Source organism: Limulus polyphemus, unplaced genomic scaffold, assembly GCF_000517525.1.
Source record: "Limulus polyphemus unplaced genomic scaffold, Limulus_polyphemus-2.1.2 Scaffold573, whole genome shotgun sequence".
NCBI classification, from domain to species: Eukaryota; Metazoa; Arthropoda; class Merostomata; order Xiphosura; family Limulidae; genus Limulus; species Limulus polyphemus.
This window is the reverse complement of record NW_013666183.1, coordinates 491,252-504,369: the sequence shown is the minus strand read 5'-3', so window position 1 is coordinate 504,369 and position 13,118 is coordinate 491,252. Positions and strand designations below refer to the sequence as shown.

General features: G+C 31.3%; 1 protein-coding gene across 2 annotated transcripts in view; it reads right to left on the bottom strand.

Moving 5' to 3' along the window:
* Positions 1 to 13,118, bottom strand: part of LOC106459198 (zinc finger FYVE domain-containing protein 16-like) — a 55,496-nt gene that overhangs the window by 7,604 nt on the left and 34,774 nt on the right. For both annotated transcript variants that reach the window (XM_022385632.1, XM_013918796.2), the window contains exons 12-18: positions 12,493 to 12,717; positions 9,736 to 9,818; positions 6,859 to 6,963; positions 4,512 to 4,662; positions 3,942 to 4,185; positions 2,001 to 2,147; positions 146 to 284 (exon numbers count right to left, since the gene is read on the bottom strand). In XM_022385632.1, the coding sequence (XP_022241340.1) occupies positions 146 to 284; positions 2,001 to 2,147; positions 3,942 to 4,185; positions 4,512 to 4,662; positions 6,859 to 6,963; positions 9,736 to 9,818; positions 12,493 to 12,717 (1,094 nt within the window). The remainder of the gene's footprint in view (positions 1 to 145; positions 285 to 2,000; positions 2,148 to 3,941; positions 4,186 to 4,511; positions 4,663 to 6,858; positions 6,964 to 9,735; positions 9,819 to 12,492; positions 12,718 to 13,118) is intronic.

Sequence of the window (13,118 nt, the reverse complement as noted above, 5' to 3'; positions counted from 1 at the left end):
TACTTACCTTCGGTAGGTTCGTAACTTACGTACTAAATAAACTATAGTATAGTTTATTTAGTTACTATATACTATATATATATATATATATATATATACACACACACATGTAAATATTAAAAAAAAATATATATATATATAGTACCTGTTCGCTATCCATTGTGACTCTAAGCCCAATCTTTGTCAGCTCCTTTTCAGCTAAAAGTTCAAGATGAGGTGTCAGAGCTAGACAGAATGCTTGGGATATGACCTCAGCTAGGCGGATGTGATCAACTGGATCTGACCTAAGACACACACACACACACTAATCAAATACAGCAAAAACAGAGAAAAATTGGATACCACAAAGGTAAACCACACAACTACTATCCCAAAAAAAAAGTACTGATAACTGTCTGAGAAATTTGAAACTAATCAAAGTGAGAAAACTAATCAACTTATTGCAAAAAAAACAAAAACAAAACACACCAAATAAACAACAAACCCAACCTGAGTTTAGCTAAGTCACTCACAGCTTGTTATATATTTCAGTGGATTTTATTCCTTAGTTACTAAATTATTTGTCAGTTAGCCTAAAAATATTTGTAGTTATGGAAGCCAAGTAAGTGTATTATAATAGACACAAAATACAAGTTTAACATATATGTTCCCATTTAGGATTATCTATATTACATATCCTGGAAACCTCTCACTGTTTTTATACATAAATAACTATTCAATTTATTTCAAGTAGCATTAAAAACTCTAGAAGTTATGTTCAGTGTATTTTTAAAGAAACAATTACAACTAACTTCAAATGCAAGGCTTTTCATTTGAAGAAAATTAAGTGTCTAATAATAATTACAGAAAAAAGTAACTGGTATTACAATTTCCTTCAAGTCACTAATACACATTTTATTGATTATTAAATGTTTAATATCATTATAAATTATTTTTTTCTTACACGCAAAACACAAGTTTCTATTAAAGTAATTGTTTTTTTCAAACAAAGGCTTCATAACATCTGTAGGTTTGTTTTCAAATTTTGCACAATAGTTACTTGAGAGTTATTTCCATTATCCATTCCTAATTTTGAAGTGATAGACTAGAGGGAAGACAGCTAGTCAACACCATCAACAGCCAACTCTTGGGCTACTCTTTATCAGTGAAAAGTGGGATTGATTGTCACATTATAATATTTCCATGACTAAAGAACAAGCGTATTTGGGGACAGGATTCAAATCCATGACCCTCAGATTGCAAGCTGAGTGACCTAACACGTACGTCTAAGTAACAAACTTTAGCTGAAATCAAGAGTAAATATTCTTTTGTAATCAAAAAAGTTAAATATAAACAATTAAGATCTGAAAGTTTACTTTAAAAATGTTGCAACTTTAAAAACATTTTTTATTAATATTCTAAGGTGTATTTAAAAAGTCCCTAAACACTAACGGTCTTTCAGTTGCATTTCTTAGTACCTTAAACAATCACTTTTTTTTTAAATTATCAATTAAGCATTTAAAGTTTCACATTTAATACCGTGTTTGGGAAACTCTGTAAGTGGATCACTTTATGGTGTTGCAAAACTTGTATTCAAATTTTAAGTTTTCTTCTTGTACTCTTTCATTGTCTCCCTTGAATTGAAATTTGCAGATGACAGAAAATTTATACATGTATTATAATATAAACTGCAAGGTTATTTCTTTTACTTTTAGTAATTGTTTGAGTCTTAAAGTACAAATTCCCAGTAATTGTTTGAGTCTTAAAGTAAGAATTCCCAGTAATTGTTTGAGTCTTAAAGTACGAATTACCAGTAATTGTTTGAGTCTTAAAGTACGAATTACCAGTAATTGTTCGCGTCTTAAAGTAAGAATTCCCAGTAATTGTTCGCGTCTTAAAGTAAGAATTCCCAGTAATTGTTTGAGTCTTAAAGTAAGAATTCCCAGTTATTGTTTGAGTCTTAAAGTAAGAATTCCCTCTTGCAATCTACTTTTAACGCCACCTCCTATAGTTCCTATTACCTTCTACCGCTGCCGTCGTCATCAATTTTAATTAAGAAGACATCAGTCCAGCGAATGAGGTATCTTTCTCCTGCATAGTCAGTTCCTGATTGGATACGTAGACTCTGTACACCATCTAGATCTTTCCCATCAATAGGACTTTTCACTCTGTAAGGAACGAAATTTTTTTTAAATGCTATGTTTTTTTTCTCTATCAATTGAACTGCAGTAAATTTCCTGAACATACATTTTTGTTATTTGTACTGTATTTAATTCAATGCCATTCTTTAGTCAGAAGTACCTCTAGTGGTTATTTCCCAAACATTATGTCAATATAATGTCAAAGAATGCTATAAATATAAATATATACAAGTAACAAAAAAAAACTTTACCAAAAAAGGAAGTAAATGTAGGGATGGCTAATATCAATCCTTCAAAAACAATGCAAACAAGACAGTAGATATGGCATTTGCATCATCCCTACATAATAGCACAGGCACACAGTGTAGTAGAATGTAAATAGACACAAATAGGATAAAGTAAACTCAACTGTGATTGAACAGTCATCCATACTCACTTGTTTGCATTATTTTTGAAGGGTTGATACCACAGGCCTGTGATGGTTTTATTCTTTTCAAATTTTTACATGTACCAATTTTTCACAAAACGTCATATGTACTTTTACATTTTCATTGAAATCTCGTCACATTTTGTTATGCTTAAAATGTTGACAACCACTGGCTATAGATTTCTCTAGATCAATCATGAGAGTCTTATCGTTCGTTCTAGAACCCACAAGAAACACACCGCTAGTATATAAACGGTTAACAGGCCACATGATGTGTCATTACTGGATAGTATTTGTTTGTGAGTGTACTTTGAGATTATTTTTTCTTTTCAATATTATTCATTTGTCACTATGGTAACAAGAGGTTGTGTAAATGACCCAAACAGATTCTGTTATATTTGTGGTAAATTTGTTGTAAAGAAACAAAGGTAATACCTTACAGAATTAGTCAGAAAAGCATATTATGCATATTTTGGAATAAAACTTGGGGACTAAGATAAATCATGGGCTCTGCACGACGTTTGCACTGTTTGTATTGAAGAGCTAAGACAATGGACTACAGGTATGAAAAAATCTTTTTTTGGAAAGTTTTTTTCTTTACTTGTTTGCTTTTTTTGATGCAGTGTTTCAATAGACATAGGAAGGTTGTATTTATAACTAAGTTCTAAATACACTGAGGTTCTGACTGTAATATTTATTGTTTGTCTATTATCGGCTGGTAATTCCCGTTTCACCCTGTACTGAAGCTTTTTAAAGGAACACCAAATTTCTGTGAGAAAGCTAACTTCAAGGGGTAATGATAACATCGTTTACAACAGAATTATGAAACTATGTCACTTCAGTAAAATTGTTGACACCATTGTTTTGGCTTTTGAGTTATCACGTAATAAAAAAAAGAAGCAGAAGAAAGAAGAACAAGAAATTCACACTTTTAGCTATGATACTTAAATCGTTTACAACAGAATTATGAAACTATGTCACCTCAGTAAAATTGTTGACACCATTGTTTTGGTTTTTGAGTTATCACGTAATAAAAAAAAGAAGAACAAGAAATTCACACTTTTAGCTGTGATACTTACAGACGTTCCCAGAACTTGTGACTCAGTCATTACATAGATATTGTTATAAAAGTATTGTATTGTAAAGTTCTGATGATCTATTGAAGAGATATTTAAAATAACATTTTGATAAGCAATCCAAGCCATCCCCTACATAGGCAGTGCTACCACCTGCCTGATATGTCCAATTAATTCTCAATATAATAATTTAACCATTACAATTCAATATTCACAAAGACTACAATCAATTCTCTTCAGCTTTGCTATTAATTACAAAAAAGTGCTGAAGAATTCTTGACAACAAATCAACTCACTTCTTCCAAGAATTTGTCTTACCCTATATTACAATCTTTATCGTCTTTGGTCCACTCTAAGGTGACAACTTCATCTGGCTCTGAAGCAGCTATTGGTCCACAGGTAATAGTAAAATCTCTCATCTCTCTTAAGGCTGTTCTGAGTGCTAACAAAGTTTCTGAAGGAATCTGAATAAGCAAACCATCCTCCACAATTGTAGATTTACCAGTAAGTCTAGATGAGGCTTTCAACGCTCCAGTGAAAACAACAAAACTGACTCCAGTTCCTAAACACAAAGTTTGGACATAATCAAGTGAGTGACTTGATGGTTTCATAGATAAAAAGATTAATGGAACAAGCTGCTGGTTACATATGAATCCAATAAACTTCTAGGCAATAATAAAAAAAATAAATTAAAAACTACTGATATAGAAACTGTAATAAATGTAATCCACAGGTTAAATATTAATACCATTTGTGAGTTTTTCTATGCCAACTTTCTTATTTTTGTGATATTAATTAATTTTCTTATTATTAATCTTAATTTAGGTTCATAAGATTTTGAAACTGAAAAGAAAAACTATTACAGTTCTCATACATGGTGCTACTTACTTGTATGAGATACATTTTGAATATTAATAGCCTGAGTTTGGTAGACTCCCTCACTGTTTTGAACACACACCAGATGAGAATCAGCTTCTTTGCTGAAATTTGTTGCCATTGCTAGCACATTTTCATTGTTACTGTTCAGTAATTTTATCATCTGGTTAGAAAACAAAAGAAAAATACTCTGTAACTTTCGGTACTGTGTTAAAAAAGATGAGAATGTAAAAAAACAAAAACAAATGTAGCATTATTTTTTGGAAGACAAATTATAAATCACGAGCAAACTACTTGGATTTAAGAGATAATTATTTTACTTTCCATCCTAACTATAAGTATTACATGCTTATTTAAATCAATTAAAGGTACTGAGATGAAAATGCAAAAGTGAACTTAACTCCTATCTAAGATTGTAACTGATTCTATCTGTAGATATTTTAGAAAAATTAAAATTTGAATTATCTGCAGGCAAAAGAAACTGTTTATGCCTTTTATTAACCTCCACCGATGAGTACAATGCTAACAGGCAGGAAGAAAATGCATTTCTGATAAATTATTAACAACTCATTCAACTAGAAGCCACATATTTCTAAGTATTTTTCTGGTTTGTAAGCTTAGATAGAAATGTTTTAATTTGTTTTTAAATGTAAAAAATAAAGTTTAATTTTATAGCCTTTTAGTTTTTCTCTAATAATACTTATTGACAATTTTCTTTTTTTACCTTACTGTAAAACTACTCTATTTCAAGGTGTATTTGTACTCAACATGGAGGGGGCAGACAATAAAATAATTTTACAACCCTTTTCCAATTATTTATTTTTCATTAGACTCTCCCTAGAGTAATCTTTATTGAATGTTTATAATTGAAACAACTGTTTTCTTAACAGTAACCAAAGCTTAAATTGTGCTTGCTTATTCCACAGTTTTTTCTAGAAACATACGAATAAAATGATGTTACAAAGCTTACAATAAGTGAATCAATGAGCTGGTGAGTAAATATGGCACACTCCTTCATCAGAGTTGTCTCCATTTTATCAAACTACTTGGAGTTGGAGGTGAATCACATGGTATCAAGTGTCTTTCTAGAGCATCTCTTACATGTCCAGTCATACTCAAGTCCAGTAAGCATGATGACCAGTCCATTCTTTTTATATACCCTCTTATTCCAAGATGTTGCTAGTATTATCTTCTATTAGAAAGTTCTGACAAACTGTATCTGCACATGGCAACAATAATGATGGTAGGATTGCATCTCTACAGTGTATCGTGTCCACAGTGCATGTTGTAGCACATACAGGTCAATGGGGAAACCAATACTGATCTCTGCTCAAACCAGTATGCCACCATTGCTATATGTGTGTCTTTTTTCTATGTGAAATTGGGGTTGGATTTGGTCCTGGGCACTCTCCAAATGTGGACAAGTCTTGCTGTATTTTGTAGCTTGATTCCTCTGTGAAAAAAACTTTTACTCATATTTCATTTGACCAATCCATGTGTTCCTGACATTACTGAAGACTGCCTGTTCTGTAGCAATGAAATAAAGTAGCCACACAACACTGGTCATTTGACATAAAGGTTAACCCTTATGAAACTTATTGCTGTTGAACTGCTTATTGATTTGTCATTCGGTTTCTGAACTGTTTATTCAGCTGGGGAGTTGAGGCCCACTGGTTGCTTTAAACCCATACTGTCAATTGGAAGTCATCTTGTGGGGTTATTTATCATGGTTTATTCCTGTTCAGCTCTCTGGTTAAAATGTTGATGGTCTGAAAGCAAGTCCACAATTTGCCAATCACACCATGCGAGTATTGTAGCCATTCTCATTTGCTGTTTTCGATCAGCTTTCTGCCAACCTACTGCTCTCAACATCATGTAAATTTTAAAATGTCTTTCTTGGAATCCTGACAAGTTTCACTATCAATCTGGATCTCTTTACACACTCTGCTGAGAACACACTGTACTTCCTTAACTTTACTATACACTTTCAACATGAATGTCAGATCAGAATAAGCCACCTGTTTTACATAAAAATTAAATTAGAAGTAGCTATCATTAAATAACAGTAGTTATGCCTCATTGTAGTTAGAATATAGAAAACTCAAGTTATCCCTTTGTTTGTTTGAATACTTTATTACCACTTCTCCTTAAAATATACAGTAGTTTCGTTTTTTACTAAAACTTTAATATAAATCAGTAGAATTCCAGAATGTTTGGAGTACAAAGATTAATTTTCTTTTAACATTAATATATATATCTTAATTCAGGAGAAAATATGAACTAACGTATTCTTAGTTCTCGTTTCTTGGAAATCAAATAGAAAATCTTTTAATATAAAAACAAAACAAAAACACTATACCTGGTCATAGCGGTTCCGTGGGATGTAAATACAAGATTTCTTGTCCTTGACTTGGGCAAACATACCGGGAACCGTAGATAACATGTACTGATAGTTTTGAAAATCCTGGAAAAACATAAAAGACTGATTTTAACTACCAACACCTTATCAAATATGTTATCCAAAACAGTATTTAAGTGATATTCCTCCTATCAATGTCTAATAACAAAATTTACCAATTTTAAATGCAAGAATGTCATTCAGAAAAACTCGTAAAATGAATGCTTACTCAATGTATCATAGTGTTACATGCTTTATAAACAATTTAAACAAAAAATGTCATTCACAGAGACTTGTAAAATGTACACTTACTCAATGTATCATAGTGTTACACACTTTTATAAACAATTTAAACAAAGAATGTCATTCACAGAAACTTTTGTAAAATGAACACTTACTCAATGTATCATAGTGTTACATGCTTTTATAAACAATTTAAACAAAGAATATCATTCAGACTTTTGAAAAATGTTCACTTACTCGATGTAAGTAACACGTAGTGTTACATGCTTTTATAAACAATTTAAACAAAGAATGTCATCCACAGACTTTTGTAAAATGTACACCTATGCAATGTATCAGTGTTACATGCTTTTATAAACAATTTAAACAAAGAATGTCATCCACAGAGACTTTTGTAAAATGTACACCTACTCAATGTATCATAGTGTTACATGCTTTTATAAACAATTTAAACAAAGAATGTCATTCACAGACTTTTGAAAAATGTTCACTTACTCAATGTAAGTAACATGTAGTGTTACATGCTTTTATAAACAATTTAAACAAAGAATGTCATCCACAGAGACTTTTGTAAAATGAACACTTACTCAATGTATCATAGTGTTACATGCTTTTATAAACAATTTAAACAAAGAATGTCATTCAGACTTTTGAAAAATGTTCACTTACTCGATGTAAGTAACATGTAGTGTTACATGCTTTTATAAACAATTTAAACAAAGAATGTCATTCACAGACTTTTGAAAAATTTTCACTTACTCGATGTAAGTAACATGTAGTGTTACATGCTTTTATAAACAATTTAAACAAAGAATGTCATCCACAGAGACTTTTGTAAAATGTACACCTATGCAATGTATCATAGTGTTACATGCTATTATAAACAATTTAAACAAAGAACGTCATTCACAGACTTTTGTAAACTGTACACTTACTCAATGTATCATAGTGTTACATGCTTTTATAAACAATTTAAACAAACTTAACACTGCTATTTAAAAGGCATAAAAATGTTAAAAAAGGAAAAAAACATACAGCAAAATGTTTGTGTGTTATAATTACTAATAACAAGTTTTGTTATAAAATTAAGAAATAAACTTCAGCAGCTTGCACTCTCCAGAAGAAGAAACAAAAAATTTTATTTTTCATAAATTTCTTCAATTCCTCTCAAGTTTCCACAGTTAATTTTTTAAAAAGTAGTTATGAAGTTATTAAAATAAATACTATATATATATAAGTGTGTGTGTGTGTGTGTGTGTGTGTGTGTGTGTTAACTCACATTTACTACCAATCTCAAATAATAAGGCAATAAAATTCAGAGAAAACTGTTAAATATAACTAAAACTAATATATATTATCTATTCAATGGACGTTCAAAATTTCTGAGCAAAAGCAATTTGTTTACAAACAGTGTTTCGCTCGAAACATAATTTGAAATTTGAGCTTGAATGGCATTTTATTCAACACATGGGTTTAAAAGCTCAGGACAGAAATCCCTAGGGCATCAGATATAGATGTGCCTATAGGGTATAGGGCAGCCAAACATCAGCATCCACCGCCACATGTTTCATCTGGCTCTTAAACTTAATAAAAGGATTAACTGTCACATTTATATTGCACCAGAGCTGAAAGTGATGAGCTTGTGCAGTGGCACAATGGATCAAACCTTGGATCCAGCACACTGTCCAATAAAGCCCTACCTGGCCTCTTGAAAAGGAAGTTGAGATCTGGGAATTGTCATGATTGCACAAATTAAGCTACTTTTTACCATATATATGTTTACTTATGCACAAAGTACCTGAAAGTCAGTATTATGGTCAACGCAAAGTTTAAAGCTTGAATAGTTGAGAAATGGAGAAAGTACCAAAGACATAGTACATCATTTGAGTATCTTGTCAATAGTAGTCGAGATGTGCAAGAGACAAATCCAAAAAATATATTGCAAAAACAAACAACAAGGGAATTTATAGTTATGTTATTCCAATGGCTAAGACGGAATGAAATAATTACATCTACAGAAAGAACACACAGTATAAAGTTACACATGCAAAATTATACTTTAGTAGCACGTTATCAATTAAAGCTACTACTTCGGAAAATTTGTGTAATGTTTTCCAAGCATTTTCAGATTCTAAAATTATGTTTAGCCCACCTTATGGAATGTTAATCTTTATATGGAATGGAAAAAGATGAACAATTAAATTTAAGGATATTAATAAATGTAAACAGTTAACTTTTATGTAGCCTAATATGGATTTTTCAGTTAACTGTATATATATTGATGGTATTCCAATACTTTTTTTGTTGTACTTAAGACATTTCTAAAGAAATATTTACCTCGTATCAGAGTTAAAAATTATTATTAGCAAAGTTATATTTTTTAAATAAATGGACAAAAGAAGAAACCATTAAAGAAATGAAAAACAGTAAATATGGTAGAATCAACTGAAAATCTTGGAGAAGTATACTCACTATGAGAGGGCTCCCTTCTTGGTACTGACATTTCATGGTTTCTCTGTAACCATACGTGGAGATGTATACATAATCTAGCATCATTAAATCACCTTATTAAAACAAGAGAGAACAAAGACTTACTGCTAATACATTCATTATGGTGCTGCCTATTTCTCCATAAACTGATTTGCGAAAACGAACACTAACTAGAGGACAAGGATAATCTGTAAAAAAAGACAAAAAACAACACTTGTATCAAAAACTCAGATTATCTTATTGCATGTATTCATTTTTGCAATTAGGATATTATAAAATATTTTAATGTTACCAAACTACAGTATTTAGTAAACTACTCTGCTTATCACAAAATTGCTTTCATACAAGTCATATATCCAGGCCTCGACCATAACTTTTGAAGGCATTAGCAATTTTGGGACTGATACTAGTAACATTATTCTTTCTTACATTTAACAGTAACTGTAATATAACTAACTATTTAATGTATAAATGTTAGTAAGTGTATATATATCTCTTCTGTTCCATTTTCCTTTCAAATATATTAGAATACCAAAACTCATTTTAGTTACATGTAACAGTGCTGAAAGATAATCAATTTGGGAAGAAAGTGGTGTAGCTATGTCATGAGCACCTAGTTAGCCAATGTCTACAATACTCCACTACTGATTGCCATCCTATACTAAAAACCATTTTTTATCATTAAAATTAACAGTTTAAGCACTGGCAAAGCATTACAAGCCAAAATAAAGGCATAATATTTATTTTAATTATGGACAAACTAAGAGGAATGTGGAAAAAATATATCAGTAGTTTATATGATTTCAATCTTATTGCTATTACCTTTAGTGAGCAATCATTTGAGTTCGGTTTGCTTTGAATTTCACATAAAGCTACACAAGGGCTATCTGCACTAGCCGTTCCTAATTTAGCAGTGAAAGACTAGTGGGAAGGTAGTTAGACATCACCTCTCACTGCCAACTCTTGGGCTATTCTTTCCATCACACTATAATGCTCCCATGGCTAAAACTTCGAGCATGTTTGGTGGGATGGGGAATCGAAATTGCAACCTGCAGATAGTGAGTCGGGTGTCCTAACAACCTGGCCATGCCAGGACCAACCATTTGAGCACAACATTTCTAATAATGTTGCTGGTAAAAGAGAACTGCAGAGGTCAGATGGTTTGAGTAAGGCTAGCTGGCTCATGTCGTGGCAACCAATGAAATGAATTGAAGCTGTGGTTTCACTATTTCCATGGGCATTTTATTTTACCCACCATCATGAATATTTGCTGTAAAACTCTTATCAATGCTATAAGTGTAGCTACCAGTTTGGCCACCAATTTTGATTTCATTCCTTTAAGTCGCATGCTCAATCTTTATTTGGGCACACTTTTTTTTCACACCCGAGGTGTTTTTGATTAGATAGGATAATACACTACACTATCTTAAACCTTAAATGTATTAGGAAACTGTTTTTTAAACATTATTCTTATGGTACGAGTATCCTGAATCTGAAGCAAATTAAATAATTATGAGTATTTTCGTATTAAACTTATCAACCCTAAAAGTGGTTGACAGATTCCACTTGGCCTTGGCTTCAAGTATCATCTACAAAAAAAAAAAAACTACTATGATGTATTAAATGAGAAACAAATACACCCTTGAAAAGAACTTAAAAAAATTACAATTAAATATGTTATTCAGCAAATAAACATTTCTTGAAGTTTCCCTAAAATAAGTCATAAAATCTCCTAGTTTATCTGCTGAATTTGAAAATAGTTGCTAGTTTTCTTTAAAAATCAAACTATGTTTTATATTTCATGCAAATTCCTCAGTTTCATTATCTTAAAAATGTAGTTTCATTTAGTGAGATGCGTCCTATACCAGTGTATGGAATTATCATAATAAGCATTTATTCATTACTGTAGCTTTATAAAATGTACTCCTTTTTGTTAGAAGTTGATGTAGTTTGTTACAAATAAGTAATTTACAGTATGACACATATCTCTGAATAAAAACTAATACTGTATTTTCAACCTTTACAACACCTTACTTTCAAATGGGCTAAATGGCTAGGTCAGAGAACCCTAAGGTTAGGCATGGCCATTTCTAATCTTGAACTACAGACAAAGGACAACGATCAGCAGCAAATGCCAACACAGAGGCTTTATCCAAACTGAGCTGTTACTCTCATAATGCACCCACAGCTTAATACAGCAAAAAACCTAGGACCTTATGATCCACAGCCTAGCATGCAGAGCTGCCTATGAAAGAAATTTCAGCTTCAATAAACTAAACATTAAACTTTGTTTAAGTATTCTCAGGTGGCAAGCATGAATAATGAATGGCGTTTAATGAATTACTAACAAGTGTAATAATTTTTATATTACTCTAACACGTCCTGGTAGTAAACATATGCTTTAAGACAAATTAATCATTAGCTACGTACTTTTGGTACTCATAAAATGAGAAATGGTTTTACAAAGTTGTTTTAGGGCCCATAACATTTTAGTTTTGTCTTACACTTGGGGCTAATACGTTACCCAAGTGGTATTAAATTACTACTACTTCATATTTATAAACTTTTTTCTTCTTTTATGAGCACCACCTAACAATAACTTCATAGACTTTTCTAGAGTATAATTTTTTTAGTACATCTTTGTGTAATATCAATACAATATGCAGTAAGTCAAACACGATAATATGTGTATTCTAAAACACAAATACACAGAGAAAAATATGGAACTTTTAGAAAAATAAATTATTTTCAGAAAACACTGACATTTAAGTTGTCAAAGTCAGTATTTTCAAATTTGCCTTGATTAATTATATAAAAATTATGCTCTTATGAGTGAGTGATGAGAATGTATCATTAACTTACAACGATATTCATATCCTAGCCTCAGAACCAAGCGAAGAGGGAAAACCTTTGCCCATGGAACTTCCCATTTCTGGATAAGAACTGCCACAAGAAAAGGAGGGGTTGGAAGCACTAGTTTTCCTAAGCATTGAAATGTAGGCCTAACAAACAAGAAACCACTGTGATCACGACTTCCCAGCATTCCTTCTGGGAACAACATGTGCCCCAAGTCAGATACTGTGGTACCTGTGGTGACAATCAATGCTACATGTTATTATCAATCAGTTAAAATAAATTATTCTTAAATATAACATATAATACATTTAAATGTTATACACTAGCACCTTCAAAAAAATTTAAAATTATCATTCATCCGAGATATTAATTAATATTTTAAGGCTTCAACATACTCAAAACCACTAAAAAAATTAAACCCAACATGAACATCACCTTTCGGTCTTTAATGTTAACTATTTCTACACCTTTAGAATAAATGAAATTGAACACTGTTTTTTTTTACATGTTTACAAACTAACAGTTTAACACATTTTTCTTGTATACGTGTATAGTGATTTCATAAAATCAAATTACCAGTAACATAAAAGCTAGAAAAATACAAATCATATCCAAGAAAATTGTTAGAAATC